This window comes from Diadema setosum, chromosome 13 (genome assembly GCF_964275005.1).
Source record: "Diadema setosum chromosome 13, eeDiaSeto1, whole genome shotgun sequence".
Taxonomy (NCBI): domain Eukaryota; kingdom Metazoa; phylum Echinodermata; class Echinoidea; order Diadematoida; family Diadematidae; genus Diadema; species Diadema setosum.
This window is the reverse complement of record NC_092697.1, coordinates 28,926,053-28,953,043: the sequence shown is the minus strand read 5'-3', so window position 1 is coordinate 28,953,043 and position 26,991 is coordinate 28,926,053. Positions and strand designations below refer to the sequence as shown.

Genomic DNA, 26,991 nt, shown 5'->3' with positions numbered 1-26,991 from the left:
AAACTCACCTTTTACTTCATGCTGAGACAGACTGCTGTACATTTTTATTTTGTCTGTACTATTTTCATGAGAAATATGAAAATACATGTAAATTGAAATTGAAATTGAGAGTAACAGGAATGGAAGAGACCAACTAAAATGTAAAAACCCAACTCACTATGACTACAAATGAAAATAAACTGGATGAAGGTGTCAACAAGCTCAGGTGAGAACTTATTTCTTCTTTTTCTATGTCACTGTTGAACATCCCAATGTAGTGGCCGACTGGACAAGGGAAGTTAAGTTCGGACTACCGAACTTAATATGGAATGTTAAACAAAAGAGTAGGTGTGGTGTGAAAGGGGTGAACACATGAATGGGAAAGGAATGAGGGCAATAAAAAGAAACAGCATACAGGTCAATGAGAATGTGTGTCAACCTATGAACCTATACAATTACAAACTGAACAAAATATAATGATCTGAGATTGAAAAGAATGAAATAGCCAAGAAGCTCAACAAATTCAAGTTTGCTGTCTTACCGTGGGCCTACAGGCCATCATAATAAAATTTTAGGCACAGGGGTAAGAAAAAATGTGAAATATTAGCGAATGTTAAGCTTTGTCAAAAGTTCTAGGTGTTATAAAAAAAAAAAATCCCACCCCTTTTGATCTTTAATGCGATGTAGTTCCAAAATAGTACTACAGTACAATCTCAGTCTCAGAGCTTACCTGGTCATATTTTCCCCTACCAGGCCCTACTAGCAGTATCCATCCTGCACAAGTCTGTATGCAATTCAATACCACAGAGTTTAATGGTCTATCCTGCCAGAGAAGTAATACCTGGTACGGTACTTGGGTGTAAAAGAAAGAAAGAACATACATGTACTAATGTAAAATTAATTTCAGGGCCAATAGTATTCATTGTTAGTAGCAAGGTGCAGTCTATATGACAATTCAATGATAAAGTGATAAGTTAGGTTGCTACATAGATGAACTTCGATCACAATGTAATTTACTAACAAAAGTTATTGCTTTATCTGCTGCTTTCGTTACAAGGTTGTATATTCCATTCATTTCAGTACCGGTATAACAGTATTTCTTCAAATTCATGAAATTCTTCCATCGAGATGTTTTTTAATGCAAACTTTTTGACAAATTGCCCTACATCGATGTCAATAATTATCTCTATAAATCATCATATTTACATAAACATTTATATCGATGTACGTGTAGGGCAATTTGTCAATCATAACAACAGTATTTCTGTTAGCAATTATAGTACATTGAATAAATATCACTTTGAAAACAGACTTCACCATAGTACGGGTACTAGTAAATCATTTCACTTTTCAGACACAAAAAGGTGACATTTTCACATAATAAAACTCATATTATTTCACAAATATATTCGTAAATTAAGGAGTAGTGTCCCAACATAACGAATAGTGTCATCCGAGTCACGTGATAATTGCCAACAATACAGCATGCATCCAAATCGCTATTTTATGTGTGTCTGTGTGTTGTGTGTGTGTTTCTTTTTAAACGATTTTTTTTTTTTTTAATTCAGTGTCAATCATTAATAACGTTGATGCTGGGGGATAGACAGAAAAACAGCAAAATGACAACTGCAAACTGCACGAGGTTGGAATACATATCATTGAGTCATCCTGGAAAAAAAAAAATATCAGAAAAAATAAAAGACAAAAAAAAAAAATCAGAAAAAAAAAAGAGTCAAGCAACCCCCTATATGCCCAGCCTTTAACAGAAACCCTTGCCCTTGGCCTTTACCTTGGCATTGGCTGGCGGTAGCATGCACACCAGCTCAGCCCAATTCACGCGACGTTGCAGCAAAACACAGTTGAGTTGAAACAAGTTGCTCCCTCTCTAGCCCTCAGCTCAAAGTTCAAGACAATGGATAGGAAAATGCCAACTGACTACTGCATAGAATTTACTTACGCGAGAAAATTGGGAAGTGCAGCAAATGACGCCTTTTCCTCCAATTTCAACCACCGCCCGTATCTGTAGCGACGTTTGACGGAGTGGCTGGCTGCTCCCTCTGTGCCGTTCGCGCGGGTGCCCCGCGCCGCCGCCCCGTGCCTCGCCGAGAGTGGGCATGGGCATGGCGCTGCTCAGCTCTGCCACTGTGATGTGTGAGCGAGCTGCTGGTGGCGAGACCGGTGAGGTGCGGATACGGCAAAGATGAAACCATGCGAACAAATATCCAACATTTCCCCAAACATGTGCAAAATTAAATTCCCTCGAAGATGAAATTAGTTGAAGGAACCCTGAATACACCTTCATACATGATAAAATTGATAATTTTACGGAGATTTACTGACAAAACAACAGCTAAAACTTAGTTGGGCCGAGTTAGCCCACCGCGCGAAATGAACGTGAACCTATGGGGATCGCGAACCGCGATAAAAACGTCTGAAATTTCATTTTTACGTCGTTGTATCCCCCAAAAGTTGGCAAATATTCTTTACAGAAACCACTGAGCACAATTCCATAAAAGTTACGGTTAAAAAAGACGTCACAAAGACAAAATAACCTCAAACACAGACAAGCGCTCACGATCACTATCGATACCAACGGGTGGGACAACTCGGCCCACCCTCGACGGGTGGGACGAGTTGTCCCGTGGGCCGAGTTAGCCCGGATCCGTCTGCCAACACTCACTGATAAGCAGCTAGCTAGCTGCAGCTGCTGCTTGATCGCCGCGGACGCGCCCATTTGCTCTACGGCAGCAATAATCCACCCCGCTTCTGTGTAAAAAAGCGACAAACGCGCCAGCGAAAAACGAGTGATAATATCTGCCCTTTGCCCCAGCACAATAACGACAGTTCATCTACTTTTCTGATCATAATTATTATTGGGCCCTAGATAGTGTACTTCTGTATCAGATGAGTAACCCATGCGAACATTTCGTCATATTCTCATCTCTCACCACTACATTTCTTGGATTCCTTTTTGAACCCTGGGCTAATTCTATGGTGGAGAATTCACTGCATAAGACTAAAATAAATGAAGAGTTTGTTTGCAAAAACCGATAAGTCCATTTTTGAAGATTTTGAAGTACGATCTGTGTCATAAAATACAAAATAATACCTTTTAAATGATATATTGGTCACTACATATAAAGGTACATTGTTGAAGTTATGGTCAAAAGAAGCAAACATTTTCTTATTGTTCTCTTTATTTTTCTTGACCTTTAATCGCAAATATCTCCATTTGGCAAATATGGACTTATCGGTTTTTGCAAACAAACTCTTCAAATATTTTCAACTAACCTGTCTTATCTCTCCAAGTTTTTGCACCATCTTTCAGGAAAGTCTGCTTCAAAGTCTGGCAGAGGATTTATGTGTTATTTATGATTTATGTGTTTATAACTTTGTCAAGTTCTCTTTTGTTATTGTTATTGTAATACCCTACTACCGGTACTCGTTATTGTTGCTATCATTTATAAGTGGGTATCATCATTATCATTGCTGTTGCTGAAGTGACTTTTTACTGCATGCGATGATGCCTCCCCCTTTTTTCATTGTTCTTCTTAATTTCTAGCAATAAGATAAAGATTTGTAAACAAAACACACGTTGTTTGTTTTTTCATGGACAAGACCAAACGATAAAGTGACAGGATCTGATTTCAGCAGGCATTATATCTTCATTTTGCTGGAAAACACTATCCAGAACTTCAGATTTATTTGGAGCAGATCAACTTGACTCTTCGCACTCTCAAGGGCACCACATGACATTGACACTCCACTATTGTTAAAGCTTGATTTCCCGAGACAGATGTTAAACAGAAGTTTTCCATACCAGCAACATTTGCAGGTGGAAGCGATATAGTAATTGTGCTTACAACAGGCTGGCAGTACTACATCAGCTCAATTCCTCGAGAATTGCCATATGATCTGCTTTCTGATCCTGTGGTTTTACATTAAATGAGTATAGGCACTCTCGATTACACCACACAATTAAAAGCTTCCATTTATTCATTAGTGCAACTTAATTGGGGGTGCTATTTCAGTGGGGGAATGAAACCAAAAAACACATGTCGATTGAGGAAATGCCGCAATATTCTCGTTTCTAGAATACATCAGCATAGTTTGAGGAGAATTGGAAAATCCATTGAAAAGTTCTAAAATTTGGAAGTTTTGTTGCAGCCATCCCTGGATGAGAAGATTGCAGCACTTTGTGGTGTCATTCATGTAAAATAATATTTAAAAAACTGAGAATTTCACAAAATTGCATTGGATTTTTTTTTTTAATGAAAAGTACATGTTCAATATCCTTGACTTGTTACTGACATATGTTAGGGGTAATATCATGCCTCCTGCTTTCTGAAAAAAAAAAAGGTAAATCAAGTGAAGAGTTTGTTTGCAAAAACCGATAAGTCCATTTTTGAAGATTTTGAAGTACGGCCTCTGTCATAAAGTACAAAATAATACCTTTTCAATGATATATTGGTCACTACATATAAAGGTATATTTTTGAAGTTATGATCAAAAGAAGCAAAAATTTTCTTATTGTTCTCTTTATTTTTCTTGACCTTTAATCGCAAATATCTCCATTACGCAAATATGGACTTATCGGTTTTTGCAAACAAACTCTTCAAGTGCTCTTTTATTATGCCGAACAAGCGAAAAATTTTGAATTTCCCTCATATCTTCTTTATTATCATTTTCCACACATGACAACAGTGTTGGGAGTATTCTCATCCAACGATAGCTGCACCTACCAAGATTCATATGTTTCAAAAGGATTGTCTTTATATTTTCCTCAAACTTTGCTGATATATTCTTCTAATATTGCTGCATTCCCTCAATTCACATAATATATTTGGGTTTCATTTCCCTTCAAGAAAGAGCTTCTTTTAATTAGGAATTACACAAATTTTTGGTATAATCTTTCAGTTGATGTTGCCCTTTTTGGAATATCACTAGACCTATACCTATCAGATAGGCTCAGCATAAGTTTGTCTTGGTGTTCAAATGAAAAAATGAAAGAAGATACAACTCATACTGGCCATGGAGCAATGGGGAGGGCACTTTTGGCTGAAAAAAAAAAATGGGGGAAAATACTGAAGAAAACCCATTGCTATGGAGAGTCCCACCCCAAGATTTGCATTGAAAAAGGGCAGGGGGCAGCATTGACCCAACCAACCATGAACACCTATACCCCCTCCCCCCTCCCCCAGACCCTGCAAATGTATGAAATGAGAAAAAAAAAAAAAATTTGAAGACTGAAATAAATTGTGCTGAGTAAAAGATATTAATCTGATAGATGTATAGTAGTGTGCAGTGTACTGTGATTACTGTTTGATGTTTTCTACTTGACAAAATGAAAAATTACAAAACTACTACACTGTTCTGACACTTGAAAAGAAAACAGGCAACCGACATGGAATATTTGCTGTGAATGAGTGAAATTCTTCACTTCTTATTTTCGTTTATTTTGTACGCAGTAGCGACGTGTACTGACACACGACCTCGTAGTTGCTTTCTGGTGCCATGTACAAATGAAAACAAGCAATGCTGACATACCCTTGATTCAGCATCGCCTCTGGCTAACATGACGAAGAGTTTCTGCTCTGCACGTCCGCCTCACATTTCACATTCATAATTAGAATAATGGTAGTAAAAAGTTCATAGGGGTAGGTTTTCCGGTACAATGTACTTATATGTATTCACATTGCAATCATCAAATAGGATTGCTAACATTCAAGCATCAAAAATCAGGGAATTTCTGAGACTGCAAACAGGGAGAAGAGATTTTTGCATGATACATGCATCTCATTTATAGGCAAGTACATGTAATGATTCCCTACATCAGGAAGGTCTTGATGTATACTATTCTCTTATCAAGACTTGAAAGGATTATCTGATTTTTCAAGGGGTCTCCTTTACAATCAGAGAGAGACTTGGCAGTTGTCTGTTGAACAGCTAGACATGGATTGAAGTTTCTACCATCTTATTGTTGCTTCATATCTTTAAAGGTCCTGTAAAAATACCACAAATCATCAAAATTTTGCCATCAAGTGTGTGTATATAAAAAAAAACAAATCAGGTTATTAGGTTTCACTTCTTGGTATGAAATAACTTTTGCCTGATGTGTTGGGGGGGAGGGGGGGGGGCAGAAAATATCACATATTATATCCTGTATTGCTTAAACACGAGACAACAAAATCTGCAGAATCTATTGACATCTTAAGACATGCAAAAAGGTTGATAAAACAACCTTTTTGTCGTCATCGAACCTCAGCAAGATGGATATTGGGGATTTAGAAGATTTTACTTACAGACATCCACATTCATAAAGAAATGATGTCCTACATTCTTTCCAAAAAATGGCATACTAAACTTTTAAAGAATGACACAGGTCTATGGCATCGAATGGAAAGGAACATAAGAGTTTTTCTTGTTGATAACACAAATATCTACAACCTTAACACAGCCAGTCAAGACCCCTGTGAGATGCTTACCTAAACAAGAGGGTTGATACCACATGAAATATGAAATAAATAAGCATAAAAAAGCCTTCTTGTTTGTAATACCCTGACTGACTCATACATTCCTGTGTGTACAGGCACCCACATCATAATCATTGAGTAAAACCATGAATACAAACACAATCTACTGGAATGAATACAGGTGTGAATGAAATGAGTGAAAAATATTCCATGGTGAAAAGTACCAGAATATCTTGTTTCTAGAATTAGAATACACTTAATGCATCTTTCAAGTCTTAAGAATTTTCCCTTTTACAGGTATGCTGAAACTGATTATAAACAGTGTTCTCAGAATCATGTATTTTAGCACCATACAAAGAGAGGGCAATTACTGAGAATGGTGATTTTGAAATAATGGAGAATGAATGTTTCAAAGGAAGTACAATTCTTTTTCAAAGAAAAAAGTCTTTAACTGGCAAATATTACAGGTCCTTCATTTTCTTGTCTGATGTATGGAGTGCGTTTGCTGCTAATTTGAATCAAGATTACAACTGTATGATGATGTTGTTCTAGATTGAAACTTCACGCAAATTTGACTTATACTGAAAGGACCTTTTTTCTCTCTCTTTTTTTTTTTGGGGGGGGGGGGAGGTTGTAGACTGGATGTAAGGAATCCATGTTTTGCATCCAAACAATACTGTGGACAAAGCTTCTAGTTCAGATTAAGCATGTCATAAAAATGGAATAACAAGGTAGATTTCGACTAGCAGACAGTGGCCCTGTTAGTTTGCTGTTGTTTCATACAATAATAATCAAAACTGAACAAAAAGAAATTTGCACTGCTGAAATTACATAACAGCAGTTGAAGCTAACATCTGCTTATGTGTCTACAATTTCCTCATTACCAGGAAAAACTATGAGTAAGTCTGAAGTCATTCTCACAGTACTGGCACAAACAATTTATGAGGTACTGTACAAAAAAAAAAAGCAATACAATAGTAAATATTACAATACAATCTTCTTTTCAAAAGAAGTGAATTTGCGTACGACATGTGGATTCATTCCATCTGCGTCATCATAATCACACATACTCATAATCAGCTCATTCTCATAGTCACTTATCTTCAAGTTCATATGGGTGAACACAAACTTGGTAAACATTATGCAAGAAACAGGAGACAATGTATTACAACTGAAATACCCTGGGAGGAGGAGGGGGTTACTCTGCCATTCAATAGTACTGGTAGAAACTCTTTACATCATACTTATCCCCTACATGGCAGAACACTACATCAATTAATGGAAACGGGACAGTTTCTCCAAAGGATGTACTCTTTTCTACGTTTCTTTTTTTTTTTCTATTTTTTTCTTAAACAAGCACTGATACAAATAGAAAAGAGACACCTACATGTAGGTACATGTATCTGTAGATAGGTGGTGTATTTGTATACCATACAACATCATCTCATAAATCAATCAGTACACCCTCCTTTTCTGCCCTCCGCTCTTCGCTGGAGATGAGGAAACTTTTTATCACTCTATCAAAGTCTCAATGTATGGCGTACAGGATATGAAAATCAAATAACAAACAAACATAAATTTGGCAAATCAGTATATAAACAAAGGATTGGCCCACATTGCAAGAAATCATGGCACATTTTTTTTTAACCACTCATGTATTAAAACCAGGAGAGTAAATAGCATCAACACCCTTTCCTTTGTAAAATGTATCTCCCAGGAATTTCAATCAGGAAACTGTTATTGTGACCTCAAACAGAAATGATAGTAGCTTTGCATGAAAAGCAAAACAGACACCTGTAAAAAAAAAATAATAATAATAACAGTACCACAGAATGCATAGCAAATTTGGAAGCATTAAGGTGTGCAGAACTTATGAACATACTACAGCCATGATAACAATTAGGGAAGCAATACATTTTCTTTGTGATGGAACTCCTCTTTTCAGATTGAATACAAAATAATAAATACAGTTTGATAGACAGAAAAATCAAACAAAAAATATCACTTTAACAGTTTGGCAATGAATTCAATTCTTACAAGAGAAATCAAGAAGTGAGAGCAGTTTTCTAACGAGATTTCATAAGAACAACTTTGAAAATAAAACTCCATCAAAAATAAGTAACAGAGAAATAGTTTCACAATGTCATAAACATGAAGGTAATTCGTCAGGGCAGAGATATTCATTGACCCTACACTGATCCAAAAATGTGTTATAAAAGAGCATCAAAAGACTCCTACATGACAATGCAAGAAGTTGTATATATCTCGGTCATTGTTTTTTTCTCCCCATTCATGCCTGATCCGTAACAAAATTTTACAAGACCTTAAATGCAATTTTGAGCAAAATCATTGAAGAAGCTTGCATTACCACACAAATGCTTATACACCCACAGACACAATGTTTGTCTTTCTTATAACAAATGAGCAACAAAACACTGCTGTCTAATTTCCACATAAGATCAGACCCGCTAAATCACACTAGAGTGTGATGGCAATAATAAAGAAAGGTCAAATAAACATTCAGTATTTAAAAAAAGACAATCATACAAATGGCTAATAAAAGGGTACATTTCATGATCAGTTGAAAATTTAGAAAAAAAAAGGTAACAAAATTGTTGCAATAAATAGCGTATTGCTCAGACAAGGAAAAATGCAGACTGTTGTTGTGCACAGGTCTGTCTACGTATTGTTTGTAAAGCACTGCAGTACTGAGCTGTTGGAAATAAAATTCCACTTTGCCACAAAACAAAAAACCCAAAATTGATTTTTATAATTTCAAAAAAGGACAACTCTGGACATTCATTCACTGAGAATGGAGTAAAGTCAATGTGCAGTGCTATACCCTCTTTGACTGCAAGTAGACAATATGGAAAAAACATCAAAATATTTATTAAAAAAAAAGAAAACTTGTGGTTCATGTGAAAGAACATATCTTTCATATGTGTGCATGTAAGGTCAAGACACATTGTGCCATATATACCGTTTGCAGTTAGTTGATGAGGGGAATAAAAAAATTATGAAATCCTACATCTGATATCCATGTTAATAGTTTCAGTATACAAAGTTTTCAGCAAACTTGTATAATCATTTTCAATTTTTCCAGGTCCACATGATCAACACTGTTTAACTTACTCAAATATCTTATCAAAATTTCTTCAGGTTCTCTTGGAATACCATCTGACCACTTAAAGATTGGCAATCTACTCACATGGAACACTAGAGTCACTCCACACTGGATCAATCTGTTGACACATAAAACTCTGAGGGATACAACTTACATTTCATATTTACAAACACGGAACACCTGTTCGGCTAAAGATACTTAATTTTTAGTACAACTTTACCACACAAGGTTCTCTAGCAAGTACTTTAATAAGCAGTACCTACGAAAACAGTCTATGGCCGGAGTCTAGCGTATCTAGTGATCCAGATTTCACACAATGTCAATAACAGCATCCTCACAAAAAATACCTTTCTTGCAAGGAGAGAAAAACTTTGCGGCTACTGATCCTCATCACCAACACGGAAGTTCAGGTGGAAATTCCAGAACGAGGAAGCAGTTTCCAGGTGGGATTACGATGAGGTGACTGGATGACTCTCCAAGGACACTCCATGCACAGACAGCAAAATTCTACACGCTATAAATTCGCGGCGGGATTACATAGTGGACTTGTATCATCTAAAGGCGTTCTTTCTTGAATACCTCTGTGCATCATAATGAACTACGTATTGTACTTTAAAGGTAATCTCCTTCATCTGGCGCAAGAGAACTCTCTGCTCATCTAACTTTGATCCTCTGAATATCAGTACAAAATAATACTTTGGCAGTTGTATGCTCCACTGGTAGGTGGGTTTTGCTAAGTACAAACGTTTGAGATAAATATACAATAATGCCTATACTCTCCAATAATTACAAGTCTAGGTTGTCGTTGTTTTGCTTGTGCTGCACACTTCAGCAAAAACGCTGTGAAGGTCTGCATGAGAATGTCTTCGTTAGCATGTCGTGTCGACAGAATGCACCTGCGCCCTCGTCCGCATGTGGTGCGACCGTCGGGGCAGCACGGTCTGCGGCGGGGGGTCAATTTTTGGCACGATTGACGGCGCCAGAGGGTTGTCACAAGAGGGCGGGCTACTGCCCCTTGTTATGAGTGCAGTCCTACATGTTACTGTCGGCAACTCCATTGGTCCGTCTACATGGAGCATTCCCGGGGGCGGATCGACGATGTTACGCTCTGGTGACGCGACAACCGGTTCTGGTTCCACGTATTGGTACTCGCTATCCTCGTGCGGCGTCATCGTGCTGTAGCCGTGATCGCTCTCGCTGGGCGCTTGCCCGTGGCGGCGCCAGATACGAATGCCGTGCCGGATTCTCTGGTGGTAGGGGCTCGGGTGGTGAAGAGCTGCCAAGATGACATTTCCTTGACCATCTACAAGAAAATAAGGAAGAGAAAAAAAGATGTTTGAACAGTGCATCAGCAGAAAATTGACAGAATATTAACACGTGAATGGCAAGGGAGATCATCACCACGGATACTTATTTTTACAGTGTAGTCTAATTTTAACAAATACCAAACAGTAAGCCTATTCCTTTGGATGGATATTGAAGTGTCCTAACCAAATATGGTCTTGCACAGAAAGAATTTTAAATGCCTGTCTCATCATCACAAAGTATTTTCATTTCATTATAAACTACAATTCTATTGCCATTAATCACAACTTCACTACCTACAGGTATCTTATAAACCCTTTTGTCCATTATCAATCTATCCATAGATGCAGCATCATCCATTCATCCATTCATCCCTCCCTGGATCTGCTCATCCATCCCTCCCTACATCCATCCATCCATCCATATATCTATCCATCCATCATCCATCCATCCATCCATCCATTCATTCATCCATCCATTCATCCATTCATTAATCCATCCATTCATCCATCTATCCACCCATCCATATATCCATCTATCCATCCATCTATTCTCTATCCATCCACCCATCCATCCATCTATCCATCCATCCATCCATTCATCTATCCATTCGTCTATCTATCCATCCATCCATCCATCCATCCATCCATCCCTTCATTCATCCATCCATTCATCCATCCATTAATCCATCCATTCATCCATCTATCCACCCATCCATATATCCATCTATCCATCCATCTATTCTCTATCCATCCACCCATCCATCCATCTATCCATCCATCCATCCATTCATCTATCCATTCGTCTATCTATCCATCCAGCCATCCATCCATCCATCCATCCATCCCTTCATTCATCCATCCATTCATCCATCCATTAATCCATCCATTCATCCATCTATCCACCCATCCATATATCCATCTATCCATCCATCTATTCTCTATCCATCCACCCATCCATCCATCTATCCATCCATCCATCCATTCATCTATCCATTCATCTATCTATCCATCCATCCATCCATCCATCCATCCATCCATCCATCCATCCATTCATCCATCTATTTATCCATCCTTCATTCAGTCATCCATCTATCCATCCATCCTCCCTTCCTCCTTCCTTCCTTCCTTCCACATGTTGCACTTTTAATATCTACACTCTCAAAATCTCAACTCAAAACATCTGATGCTCGGAACTCACATGCGCCGGGAGGATGCTGGTTATCCGGGGAGTTGCTCCCGGCTCCACCGGGGTCCGTGGCGTCGGCCGCATCGGCGTCTCCCTGGGTCATCCGGACCGAGGTGTCGGAGCCGTTCTGGGCCATCTCCCGCCGCCGCCGCTCCTGGTTGTGGACGTGGTGTCGGTAGATGTAGATGACCAGGGCAAGCGAGAGGATCACACCCAAGAGGGCGCCAGCCACGGGCCCAACATGGGCATTGGCATCGGTCTCAAAGATGAATGACCGATGTGCCACTACTAGAGAAAAAATATGAATGCATATGAATAAAAGGAAGTACTTTACTTGTACTATCATTTACTATAATCTTGAATGTTTTTTGTACAATGCAGTATATTCCTTCATGCAGTGTACACTCTTGGGTGCCATATGTACATAATATGTATATGTAATATATTACATTATCATACAGATAGATATACAGATAGATTGATATCTTACTATTTTTTATAGTATTTTAACATAATTATCCTTTCATATAGCATGCTCCTGTGCACAAAATTTGTCTCTCCTAGAGAAAATTAAAGAAGGCAGAAGAAAGAAATCTACAAGTAAATGTAGTCTTATGATGTTACCTGTTACATAACATTCGTTCTTCAGACAGACGCTTCAACTGTAGCATTTTGGGAATTACCAGTAAAACTCAATAGCCTAAACTTTTAAGCACCCCTTTCACCATCATGGAGATAAAACTTCCCAGTTTTCCTTGCTACATTAGTCACATGTTTGCATAATGACCAATCATCCAACTGGTATTTATATAGTCCATTTGATACATTTGTATCTTACCAATTTGGTCCTGGTACGGAGTGGGAGCACCCAGCACTCCTCCAAAGCACTCTCGCTGAGTGGCGCAGTATGGATCCTTGAGCAGCGTGCTGCCATCTTGGTTGTACTCGCACCACTCACAGTCCAGTACTCCGCGGCATGTCCTGTCAGTCAACGGGGGGGAGAGGGCAGATGAATCTCCAGTAACAATATACACGTGTACTCAGCAAAACTTACGAAGCCTTAAACTACTAATATTTGTTATATCCATTTCAAATATCACAAATAGGCAAGGGATTGGACATAAAAAATTGCTCATCATCTGATGCACAGTAAATTTTGTACAACCAAAGAAAACTGTGGGGAAAGTTTAAAAAAAAAAAAAAAAATCTTCACACAGTGGTCATAGGAATAAACTGCAAAAGTATTTCTACCTGGCAATATGCTGCCGAAAATGTGACATAACCTGCCTATACCCGTCTCCACAAACATCGTGAAATTTTATCAAAATTGTTTATATCCCATAACTTGATAAACAAATATTTCTTCCTGTTTTGATAATAATTACAAACTATGAACTTTCGAGTAAAGGTGTATCATAGGGTTTCTTTTCAGCAGCTAGATAATGATATATTCATCTGGCACCATATACTCAACATCACACGTTAACACTTTCAGTCCCACCACCAAGCTTATATACAATGTTAAAGGACAAGTTCACCTTCATTAACATAAGGATTAAGAGAATGCAGCAATATTAGTACAACACATCAGTGAAAGTTTGAGGAAAATTGGACAATCGATGCAAAAGTTATGAATTTTTAAAACTTTTGTGTTGGAACTGCTGGATGAGGAGACTACTAAGGCTCGTGATGTCATATGAGTACAACAGTATAAAGAAAATGTAAAGAAAATTCAACATATTTTTACTTTTTTCGCATAATAAAAGAGCACTTGACTTGCCTCTTTCTAAAGGCAATGGGAATAATATTACCCATAACATATGTCAGTAACGAGTCAAGGGAATGTGTACTTTTTTCAAAAGATGAAATTTTGTGACATTCTCTTTATATTTTCCTTATATCGTTGTACGCATGTGACATCATACACTGCAGTAGTCTTCTCATCCAGCGGTGACTGCACAAAAACTTCAAAAATTCATAACTTTTGAACGGATTGTCCGATTTTTCTCAAACTTTCAATGATGTGTTCTACTAATATTGCTACATTCTCTCAATCCTTATGTTAATGAAGGTGAACTTGTCCTTTAAAGGCATTTGGAGGATTTAATTCCCAAAGAGGATTAACATCCCGTCACACAAGCACCAATGCATCTGTCCAATTGAGGCAAAATGAAAGAGGTTCAAAAGTTTAGAAGTAGAAGCCAAACTGACCCCATGGTTGCTCTCTGATCACACTGGAAGTCGTAACACTGCGGTAGGTCAGCCACAATGGACTCGTCGACAGCCGGGAGACCAGTGTCCTCATCCATCCCTGGGCAGCTCGGATTTCTGAGAAAATGGCAGAGAGTGATGCGAAGAAGAAACATGATTCTGAAGTATTCTGTCTATTCATCTTGAGGGGTTTTGCGATAGAAACGCAATGGACACAAGTTATCCGGAGAAGATTTGTAAGCTGTGGTGACGTGAGAACGATGATGAGGATTACAGGGACAAATACATTTAAGAGTGAATGACAAAGCAGAGCTGGTGTGAAGGGGATTAATAAGATTGGGGACACGTCATCTTGATGAAGACCCAGTCTGGAGAGAATCCCCCAGACATGAAACAGAAAGACTAAGAGTAAAGAGGAATATAAAGAGATTACAAAAATTGATTTGTTGGAAAAAGGTAACGAAAGGAACTCAAAATGACATGTTTCAAAAAGGCACTCCATATGATAGAGACAGTTCCATGACATTTGTTCCTGTGACAGTTGCTCCCATGAAATATCTGTACGATAAGCGAAACATAAACTTTATCTACAAGCATAACCCTAACCCTAATCCTAATCTTCACATCAAACTAAACCTAAAACCCTCACACAACCCTAAACCTAACCATAAGTCCTTCGCGAAAATAAGACCTGAGCAATTGTGGCAGGAGCAAATGTAGAGAGAGTAAGAGAGAGACAGGCAGACAGACCAACAGATACAGACAGAGAGATAGAAAGAGAGGGAGAGAGAAGAGAAAGATATCTTACCCATCATCATCAAGGTTCATGATGTCCCCAGTGCAAGGGTCAAGCTCCAGGCCACACTCACATGGACACTCGCACTCCTCCTGCTCCATCCGGTGACAGTTCAGACACAGCCGGTCAGTCTGGAAAAAAAAAAAAAAAAACAGTCTCACCCAAAACAATGATCAAAGAACCAGAGCACTAGTATAATTTCCTCATAGGTAACCACTAAACGAAAGGAAAGAGGAAAAATCACATGTCTTCTATTACTACTGTTTAAAAACAAATACAAGAATGACAACTAATAAGATCTCAATCCAAAGCAGTCTATCCTGTTGTCAAGGAAGACTATGTAAGATGGCAGCTATCATCACGGTTTCCAATGGTGCCCTCTTGATCCCAGCTCCATGCACTTTAAAACCCCCAAACTGCCCACTACCAGCTGTGAGAAATTAATATCACTGGAGGGAAGGCTACCACCACTCACCATGCTGCATGGACAGAAGGCGGTGATGAACTCGCAGGTTTCGTTGACCACACCCACAAAGGTGTTGCTGAAGGGGATGGGCATCATCTTGTACTGGATGCAGTGCTCGCTGTGGAACTTGTTGGCGACCACGCCCTGGTAGCTGGTGTTGAAGGAGTAGTAGCGCTGCACCGTCCGGTTGCCGAAGCGGTTGCAGCGCAGCTTCTGAACAAACTCGTCGTGGTAGAGCACATCATTGGAGATGAGTATTTCCTGAAAGAGAAGAAGTGAAAAAAAAAAACAACTTTGTACAAAAGTCCACTTATAATGACCAATTGGTAATAAACAAGTTATATACTGGACATTCTACAGTTACATGTAGTTAATGTACTCAGTGCCTGATGTCACAGTGTTTTGTTATAAATTGTGTTGGAACCAGGTGTTCACATAAACACTCAGGCCAGGTCAGATTGTTTAAAACCAGTTTCAATGGCAGGGAAAGGTTACGACATCACACTTTGATAATCTATACAAGTTAGTGCATATCAGGCTTTCATCTACACCACTGCTTTCACAGGCATGCATATATGTGGCTTTATCCCGAGTGTGTTCAAAATTGTAGTGTTCACTGTAGGTGGAATTAACGTAATTGAATTAAATTTGAGAGATTTGGACTAACCTGATGGGTGATGTGCTGCTTCTCCATTGGTCCCCTACCCAGTGGTTCCACAAAGTACGGATGGGCGACCAAGTATCCCCTCTCATCCATTACAAAGCATCTGAGGAATACGGAGGCAAGACAATCATGGAGGATGTGGATGTAAAATCGCTGGTCTATCAATTTGACTAGCGCTCCAACAGGAGGGAAATGTCTCTTGTTGTACAATGTAGTTGTGCAACTCTCTTGTATTAGGTTTGAAATGTAAACCCAGATGATCAGCATCATATCCACATATGGGTTGCATACACACACACACACACACACACACACACACACACACACACACACACACACACACACACAAGAAAAATACTGTATGTAAATATTAGCATAAGCTGGCATCTCAGTTTTTACCTAAATCCCCAGGCTCAATCTTTTTCTAATCTGGTATCAAATGAGACATAGTGGAATCTCTGGTTACACTGATAAAGGTTAGTAACACAGGGATGTCACGAATAAATAGAGAAAGAATCAAAATTCAGGGCCCTAGCAAGCTCAGAAGGTGGCTTTACGAGTTCCCCCTCTTTGCAACATGACAGATTTCAAGGAGTATCGCTGCAGTATAGTAATTTTAAACACCATCAAATGTCTGGTGTGTAAGCATTGTGAGCAACATGATGAACCACACCAACTTGTGAGGTACACACTCTCTAACAAAACACTTTGAGAGGTAAGTTTCCCATAGACAACTGATCGGTGACAAAGAGAATCTTGCCTGGTTTGTCAAGTCTTTCTGTAATGTCATCGGCGAAAACCTGTACCTAAATTTCTGTCACACAGGAAACCCTTAAACAATTTTTCAACCATTCATTCAATATTTTTTTTTTCTTCTTTTGTCAGATAAGAGAAAGTTTTCACATCACAGTGGATTACAATGCAAAAGGTGAAATTTCAAGTAATTCTATTGCAGGTATCACACACCTGATGTGCTTCTCTTTACAGACCGGCAGGGTGTCGGTCAAAAGCTGGTAGAAGTACGGCAGGGTGATGTCAATCCCCATGACGGCCACAACATGGTCAGTATCCGTGTGGTAGCCATTTGATCTGGAGGACCATCAAGAACAAAAAAAAAAAAAAAAAACAACCAACATACATTATACATGTACAACCAGGGGTCAATGCCAATTATAAAATGGTGATGCAAATCCTTTTTAAATGATTGGCTGACAGCTCTCAGGCGACCAATATTTGTCTGAATGGCCAAATTCACTTTTCACCAGGTGTTAGTATGCTAATGGCAGCTCTACTTACAACAGCTAGTCTGTGTTCAGTTGCATTGTCCATGTATTATAGATCCACTGCAACAACAATTGTTTGTGTGTGTGGTTACGTAAATTAGCCCGAAGCTGGTGCTGGCCCTGGAATCTTGTGAAAGTAGCTACAACAGAATTATTTTCATGTCATCAACCCATAAAACAAATAATGCACATTACTTGGTCCGGCATTGGTAAACTTCTCCATCTAAGGTCCGGCATTGGTAAACTTCTCCATCTTCTGCTTTTGAACAGTCCAAAACACATTCAGCCTTGACTCATGTGTGTCAGATACATGGCTAAAATGAAGAGCAGACTTTTTTTTTTTGCACAACAGCAACTAATCTGATAATAATCACTCTACATTTTACTTGCAAGTATGAAATCAATCTTTATTGATTTTGATTTAAGTAAAGGAAAGGACTGGCAACATCAATAATTCAGTTCCTTCATTGAAATCAGATCTTTTAATCAGACACCCAATTTGCTCTTAAAGCATCAGGTGAGCAGCACCAACACACACATTTGTTATTTGTTGCGATAATCCCAAACTGCAGCTTCTGTGAAGCACTATGAAAACACACAAAAGTTTGCTAAATTTCAGTATCCACAACCCATCATACCCCACGCTTGGCATTGCTCTATTGTGCTTCATCTTGTTTTGAATGCTCACCTTCCCTCAAATATGACCCGACTGAGTGTTACGATGTAACCAGCACCACCAGCGTCCAGGTAGGGAGAGGAGAGAGTGATCCTGCCTGGGTTGTCCAGCGCCCTCTTGTACCTGGGGATTGGGAAAGCGTTTTAACCATCACTGACAGTTGCATGGACTTTGTGCTAATATTTCAAGCTTCCATGCTGTCACGCATAGACTTGATGTGTGCATACACTCTTCACATCAAGAACAAGGATCTCTGTACCTAACTTACAACTACAAAAATATTGGCATAAATAGCAGGACATGATATACTTGGCTCTAATAAATTTGTGCATGCATCATAACTATCTACAAAACAGCTTGTCAGTGAATCAATACCAAAACACTGAATGTGCACAAAAATATGAAGAAGAATCAAATAGAATTTGAAATAGAATTTCTCATCCATGTATATTGTAATTTGTACTTGATAAATGTACAACTGTATGCTATGAATTTGCAAGGGCCATAACATATTTTAAGATCTTTTTGCCCTGAAATGTGTTGCAGACATGAATTCATTCACTTTCCACTATAACACAACAACAAAGTATCCATACCAAGGTCGCCTGGCAGGGTCAAAGGTCTTTGACATCAGCGTCCCTGGATACATCCAGACAGCTCCGCTGGTGGTTGCGACGTATCTGCCATTCAAAATTGAACAATGGAAGATGCATATATTATGTTCATCAAGAAAAGTGATCAAAATGGGTGTTCTCAACACACTGCATTGCACAATGCATAATGAGTTTTAGCAGATTTGAGGTTGTTAGAGACACCAAATGGCAAATGAACATCTACGGTACATAGACTTGGTTAGGAAAATGCTAGGCTCTGTGTTCAAGGTGTGAGCTTAGATAAGTAAATCTGTTCGCAAGATATAAGCAAAACTTTGATTAAAAGAACTATTTCGTACAATGGCTGCTGCATTTGGGTACTGTTTTTCATGTCTTTATGTGTTCCTGAACGATTTCATTCCATGGCGACATTTTCTCTTTAAACGATACAATTGACATCCCCTCATAGATGACATTTACGCAGACACTTGTAGCAGACAATAACTTACAAAGGCAGGCTTCAGCAGGCAACATAGGTACAAGCAGCTGTAGCACGCGTTTCTAGTCATTACTGTGTAATATACAGAACTACAATGGACCGTGTAAAGTTAGCAATGAACACGTGTAATACAGAACTGTAAGGTGTTTAAATCCATTGTTAGGCAGTGCTGTTGATTGAAGCGGAGACTACAACTGTGTGCAAACGTTGTGAGGCAGCGTTCAAATCTTATCCCATCATTAACGATTTGATACACAGAAGAGTTATCAAAGGTTCTCCTCACCTTCGAACGATGTATTCTGTGTTGTCACTGTTTAGAATCTGCTTCATCCATGTCTTCTCGATTTGGCGTGTGACTGCAACATCATTTTTTATGGTTGACTGAAGGGAGAGAGAAGACAGATGAAACTTTCATAAATATCATGATATCATGTGCATTCAATAGGAATAAAACAAAATGTACATTGCAGCAGCATTAATGACAATGGCAATGATGATAATAGCAGCATATGTGTAATTACAGTGGCAAAAACATGGAAAATATGTTGTTATTGTACACTTGTGAGAAAAAAAGTCAAAACTCTACTAACTTCAAGGACTACCAGCACTATCACTATCACTTCTACCACCATCATCACCATCACCTTCTGCCACTACCACTATCATCACCAACTTCTATAACCACCATAACCACCACCTCCACCATCACCACTACCTTCTACCACTACCACCATCAGTACCACTTTTTGCCACTACCACCATCACCACCTCCTACCACTACCACCACCACCATCACTACCATCACCATCACCACCACTAGAAGGATGATGATGGAGACACAATGTACCTTGAGGCCCGGGTTGGCTATGAGTCGCGTGTTGTCACTGAGATAGGCCATGTAGGCCTGGACCACCAGCTTGGTCTCCTCCTGGCTCAGGTGCTCGTATGGCGAGGCGAAGCTACTGGCCGAGAGCAGCAGACTGCTTCCATCTGTACGTATGAGAATGATTGAATCAAACCACTGATTTGATATTAACCCTTCCTGTTCCAGGGACTTCAGACTGTGCATACAAGGCTATGGAGTTTTCTGGGCTAACCAGCACTCAGAGCTCACAAAGGGTTAAGTAGGATTGAGAGTGTGAGAAGTGCTGCTAAAATATATAACATGCAGGCACTCATGAAGTATGTGCACACAATTTACTACCCCATTCTGCAGCGCTACCTAGATCACACTGTTTGAATTTAGCCACATTTCCACCATTCCCATTGTATTCATACTGTAGATAATGGTATTCATCTTTAAGACATAATGCAAATTTAAAATCATGTCATGTGGATCTTGGTAAGATGAAAGAAAAAGAGTGAATGGTTCAGAAGCAGAACAGGAACTATGAGAGCAAAATTACTCCACGTTAGATGGTTTACTACAATAAAGATGTGTATATTCCATCATACTTCTATGGTCTGCTACACAAACAGTAATGCTTTCATTGAATGTAAACGCCATTAAGATTGTTCACAGACTGAATGCTGGAATGCTGCTCCAAGTAAGGTATGAAAAGAAAGTTTGCAGAGATTGTTGTTTCTGTCACTTATGTTTGTAAGGAACACTCTCGTGGAGCAGGCATCAGAAAGAATGGTAGCACTGTCATTACATAAACAATTAGATTCCATCAGGGAAAAATACCTGTTTTCAGTACAAATAAAGCACATTTCATCCTAAAAGAATCAGCGAAGGATACCTAGACCATAATTCCAATGACTGAACACAACACGGTATGTAATACAACCAAATCCTGCCATTTGTATCACATTTGAATGATCTTTTTACATGGGATTAGCCAAACATAAACAAAACAAGTGGAGAGTAAGATCTCATTCATTGGGGTGGCACACCCAGTGCCCTGGCCCCCTACTTTCTCCCTCACCTAGAGTGGCTAGCTGCTTGAGGTGCATACACATGACGCTGGAAGGCAGGAGGTCCAGGCGGTGGTACATCAGGCTCTCACCGGAGGAGACTGCAGGGCAAGAAATATCACATGGGTCAGTCACAAACTCATCAAAGCCCTGCACTGCCATGTCTCTGGCGCATACAATATACAACTATTAAAGACATCCCCACTGTGATCTCTTTCCCCATCCCCCCCCCCCCCAACACTATTACACAGATATTGTTTTGTTGTTTTTTTTTTATTTTTTTTTTTATGTGTATCATTCTCAGTGTAGCAAATTACTTTGAAGATAAGGCAGTAAAACAAAAGGAAATGACAACCTTCCACCACTGAGCATCATCCCCAACTGTCATGTCAACCTACAGAATCAGAATCTATTAAACTAAGATGTATATTCACCTATAGAATTTTTGCCCTTGTTCAGTTGGGCAATCTCCAACTTTAACAAATGCCATTTCCCAGTCAAATTTAATACTTTATAAAAACTCCTGCCTAATAAGGCATACCATATGCACATGGTCATACACGTGTATAAGGTATACACTTTGTTGATATATATTACTGTATCACTTACTCATTTTTCATATTTTCATATGTTCACATATACCTGATTTGCTGCTGTTGTTGTTGTTATGTATTGTCAAACCCTCCAAAAAATAAGCAATGAAAAAAATAATACTTATGAAGCTGACTTACATCTATGAAGGACCAGTTCTAATTGATACAATGCACAAATTGTTTGGTCATCAATACAATAAAATAAATAATAATAATGCTTCATACTCTTCTCGGGATAGATATTTTGGGAAATGAGCCAGCTTGACTTACCTTTTGTGTGTCTTAGATTTAAAATGTCCTTTATTTCTGTCAGTACAACTGCAACCACTGTGAATGGAGTTCCATCAACCTGTGAATAACAACATTTGTAGCAGGTCAAATAATAATTAATAATTTTCGAATAATGTCTACAGTCAAACTCATACAAACATGCACATGAAAGATCAGAGGACTTTGACACACACAGTTTTAGAATTGGCAATAATGCAATCTTGTTGAAGAAAACACACAGACACAGACACAGACACAGACACACACACACACACACAGATAAATGTCACCACCCCATCATGAAATTGAATTCGCTCCTTAAATTGAACATTAGTGAGCAGCAGAACATATGGGGTGACAAAACTTTACCCCCTTTACACCTGATTCACATGATCTGTAATGACTAGTTCTATTCTATTCCTTTGCTGTTAAAACAATAGGGCAACGCTGAACACTGGCACTGGTCCGACGGTCTTAGACCAGTAAAAATTAATGTTTGACCAGTAACTTTTACGGAATTGCTAAATTTACTGGTCTGACATGACAGGTAAAATAACAAAAATAACATTGACAGTCATTGTCGCAGCCAGGTGAAAAAAAGTACAGGACCAGTAAATTTGAGGTTCGGGCCAGTAGAAAAATGGGTTAGTGTGCAGCCCTGAATAGGGAGACCATTTTCAATGTATCTGTAGCAATTCTAAATTTTACGGAGAATATTTTATTCTCTATAGGACGCTACCTGCAGAGTCCAGTTTACAGTGCATGTATTACTTTCTTCACAAGCTTTACCGAGGTCTAAGTTCAACACTACATTTCAATGCTACCCTTCTACTTTTCAGAAGAGTTTGTTTAAATTTTTTGGAACAGAATTCTCTTGTTTTCAGAAGGTAAGGAGTTCCCAATCCTGACATACATGTACCACAAAACATTCTATCTTTTCACAGACTCAAAGATGTGTCTCATGCAAAAATCCTATCTACGACATCTGGTTTTAAAGGAAACAATACACTGGATAATCATATTTTTCCCTATTTACAACATGCCCTGACAACAAAAATCGGGGCTAAAAAAAAAAAAAAAAAGAATGATCTCATCTACTTACATGTTTCCAGGAGTACCTGGCTTCTATTGTCTCATTCATAGAGACTCGCAGAACATCACTCCCAGACTTTTCCCTGCACAAAAAAATGAATCATGAAATTTGTATGGTAATACATCAAAACAAGTCAACCTTGCCTTGGGTATCATGTTATCAAAATACCACTAAAAATAAAAAATTGGGGTTTTTTTTTTTGGTTTTTTCTTTTTGCAATACCACAGTAAATCATACACACAATAATGTTTGAACCTGTTTTTTCTTTCCTATTTCAAGAATAGCACATCTGTAATATGTACTGGTAGACCATGAGCATCATATGTAATATGTTTTGATCAAGTTCGCATTAAATACTCATGATAGAGTCCATTAAGCTACACATATGACAAAATAGATTGTCATGGTCCATATCATTTACATGTGATCATTGCAATACTGTGTGAATGCACTATTAAGGGTAATGGACCCATCCTTCTTTTTTTCTTTTCTTTTTTTTTTTGTTTTTTGTTTTACCTGAGAATGATCTCTTGAAGCTTGTCAAAGCCAACAGACTGCTCAAAGTGTCTGATGCTAGTGAAGATGGGTTGCTCGGCAACCAGAGACGGCTTGGGCAGGGAGGGATGCATGATGGTCAGACCTGGAGAGCAAAGAAATGTAAAACAATCGGCAGAGTCAGAAGGAGAGATAAATACGCAATTCACATTCTCCCCTCCTATCTGTGTAAATCTTTGGAATACCAGTGGGTATCACAAAAAAAAAAAATTATTCTGAGATATAAATATAACGGTTTGTTGTAAAATATACCAGTGAGATACACACTTTACACACACTCTCTATAATCTATGTCACTCTCTCTGAAATGTTTCAACAATGTATTTCTGAGATATAGCATGACATAAAGTAAGAAATACATTACCAGTGAAATAAGCAATTTTGCTACTCTTATATTTCTTTGCAGCTTTTGTCAATCTATACAAAGTATCGGTCAATCATGATAACTGTGATTGCTAAGCTGTAAAAGTGGAAATATTCGTGCATTCTGCACAACCAGAAACCAGAGCGAAAATAAAAATATATGAATTTCTTTGCACGTTATATGTTCCACTAATAAATATCTTGATTCCGCGGAATCAAAAAAAAATATGCGAAATTCATCTTAACCAGCCAAGCGCGAAAAAAACTACTTTTGTGAAAATAACCACTTTTACAGAACCTGAAACTGTGTCTACCTGTAAATGTATGAATTGAATTTGCTCCTTATCACCCTCACAAACAATATGGATCAAATACTTTCCAATCACCATCATAAGTCTCATCTTCTACACTGCAAATTCACGACAATGTCCACCTCTATTTCTCTCCCCCTCGGGTCTTACCCTGCTCGTCAATCATGAATGCGTAGGACTGGTCGCCTTCCTCAAAATAGGTCACGTCCTCCAAAATGTCCGCCATGTTGATGTCCAGTCCCACGATGCCGAACACTTGGTCGTTGGCATAGCACGGCCGGGTCAGACTCATGATCAAACCTGTGTCATAACAGATTGAGATATGTAACAGTGTTCATGATTACTTCATCATTTCCTTTCCCACAAAATAGTACTTTCATATGGACAATAAACTCTACATACATCGCGTAATTGTAGTTTCTCATAACTGACGTATGCTCAATGTTAAGGTGTTTCTTGTAAGGTAGTGGTTTTCTTGCTTGGGTAAGCGATGCTTAATAAGCAAAGCTTGTCATACAGAGCTTCAACATTATTTTGAAAGCCTTCACAAGCATTTTATTGTTGTTGTTGTTGTTGTTGTTGTTGTTGTTATGAGGCAAGTCAGAATTTATTCAAATCAGGGAAAGGGAAACAGCTAATTTCAAAAATGACACCGAGTTGAAAAAAAAAAAAGAAGTTCACTACAGACAAGAATCATCTTTCTTCTGGTCGCAGAACATCAGACACAAGAGATGTGCCGTGCCACTGATACGAGGTCAGAAACAGCTCATTCTACATGAATATCACAAACAAATTTTCCATGAGAATTATGCACAGTGCCTCAGAGATGTCATCAATGCAGATTTCATGGACATTTGCTATTTATGCATAAATAAAGGAAGTAGAGCGCAGGCAGTGCTGAGGGCGTTTACCTATTCCCGTGGAATCCATGTATGGCAGGGAGAAGGAGACGGGTGCCTGGCTTGGTTGCCGCGGCAACACGGTGTAGAAGGTACCCATGGTTGACGGGATGTGGCTGATTGGGTTCAGCACCGTCATGACTCCCATCTGTAGAATCATAGAAAAAAAAAGAGAATGTGCAGGGATGAGCTAAAACCATGTGTGAACATCTTTCTTCTGATTATTCTATTCAGTCATAACTGACAAAATATGCCTGTAAATTTCAAATGCTACAAGAAGATATCCACTGCTACCAAAAGGAGAGATAACAAATGCTACAACTGGCCACATTACAAGGAAAAATTTTTCTTTTGAAAAAGACCTTCATCATGACATATCAGTGTTGCTAGGAATGCATTCGCCACAGCACATGTCAGATTTCTTTTCCAAACAATGATAATGTCTGTCATACTTTTGATATTTTCTGCGTGAGAACTTGTGTGAGATTTCTTTTCCATCCCACACTGTGCACCACTGCTCACAGAATTTCCACTGCTACACAATGACCAAAAAGCACTGTGAAAAAATTCTTTTCCTACCGGAACTGGTGCCTGCTGTGGACCCGCCGCTGCAGCCCTGTATGTTCCATTGTCCTGCTCCGCCAGGTCTCGTAGGAAAGACAGCTCTTCCAATTCAGTTCTTCCTTCTGTAGTGGATTGGACGGCAAGTGAAAATATTGTCTTTATATTGCTTGACATGTGATTGGTTGATTGAGTGCTATGCGACAGCCTTTCTTCTTCTCAACAGTTCACTGTCATTGTCGTGTACAATCACTAAATTTCAACAGCAACAATAACAAATGAAATGAATACAAAACATGGAAAACATAATATATACAGTACCGTCAGCGAATTATTTTCCACATATTCGCGAATGTTTGTGCATATGCGCGCAAATTCACGTATCGTAAATTCGTGAATATTCGCAAATATGTGGAAAGATGACACTATGTACTCTATTTCACTTCGGATATCAAGCGCCAATTATTACTGAATATTCCCGCGAATGTGCGATTCGCGAATATTCGGAAATATTCCCGAATGTTCGCATGGAGAATAATTCGCTCTCGGTACTGCATTACATATTTTTTGCTTTGATGATTTCCTACAATGTTTCTTAATAGTTGTATACTTCGTTCATTTCATAACGTACTGTTTGCATTTGACTTTGAAAAAGAGAGTAAAGTTTACATGCACTATGTCATTATGTTTTGTTAAAAAAAAAAAAAGAAAATAAGATTTGAATTGAATTATTTGAAAAAGACAAGGTTTCAAACATGAGGATAAATCCAGAACACAGAATGATGTTTGGAATGGTTTTACAACAGCATCACAAACTCACGTTCCACCAGGGGGTAGGTCATGATGACGACGCGGTTGTTGAGTCGCCTGTTCTCCGAGATGGCAAGGTTGATGACTGACCGGACCTCTTGCTGATTGCTGGCATGGCCGGTGCTGATGTAGAGGATTACTGAGTCTGCCGCAAGAGAGGATAACGAACAAGTAGAGAATAACAACATGAGCTAATATGTGTGGGACTAAGCAATTGTACATTAACTCGGGGATGATTTCCGTTGCAAGAGTGGTATACACATAAGACGAGATTAATAACTTAGGGATAATTTCTTTTTGCAAGAGTAGAGAGCACACAATAGTCCGAAATACAAGATTAACAGCATGGCCTGTACATGTGT

At 38.7% G+C, this 26,991-nt stretch overlaps 1 protein-coding gene across 1 annotated transcript in view; it reads right to left on the bottom strand.

Annotated features, from left to right (window-relative positions):
* Positions 1-10,225: 10,225 nt before the first annotated feature.
* The window catches only part of LOC140236933 (VWFA and cache domain-containing protein 1-like), a 73,045-nt gene continuing 56,279 nt past the window's right edge, over positions 10,226-26,991 (bottom strand). The window contains exons 9-28 of the mRNA XM_072316872.1: positions 26,640-26,774; positions 25,838-25,944; positions 25,271-25,406; positions 24,510-24,659; positions 23,647-23,770; positions 23,140-23,212; positions 22,038-22,116; positions 21,186-21,275; positions 20,105-20,247; positions 19,541-19,638; positions 18,762-18,845; positions 18,178-18,288; positions 17,173-17,295; positions 16,210-16,309; positions 15,552-15,803; positions 15,089-15,207; positions 14,281-14,397; positions 12,908-13,050; positions 12,082-12,357; positions 10,226-10,879 (exon numbers count right to left, since the gene is read on the bottom strand). Coding sequence (XP_072172973.1) covers positions 10,446-10,879; positions 12,082-12,357; positions 12,908-13,050; positions 14,281-14,397; positions 15,089-15,207; positions 15,552-15,803; positions 16,210-16,309; positions 17,173-17,295; positions 18,178-18,288; positions 18,762-18,845; positions 19,541-19,638; positions 20,105-20,247; positions 21,186-21,275; positions 22,038-22,116; positions 23,140-23,212; positions 23,647-23,770; positions 24,510-24,659; positions 25,271-25,406; positions 25,838-25,944; positions 26,640-26,774 — 2,894 coding nt within the window. The 3' untranslated portion in view covers positions 10,226-10,445. The remainder of the gene's footprint in view (positions 10,880-12,081; positions 12,358-12,907; positions 13,051-14,280; positions 14,398-15,088; positions 15,208-15,551; positions 15,804-16,209; positions 16,310-17,172; positions 17,296-18,177; positions 18,289-18,761; positions 18,846-19,540; positions 19,639-20,104; positions 20,248-21,185; positions 21,276-22,037; positions 22,117-23,139; positions 23,213-23,646; positions 23,771-24,509; positions 24,660-25,270; positions 25,407-25,837; positions 25,945-26,639; positions 26,775-26,991) is intronic.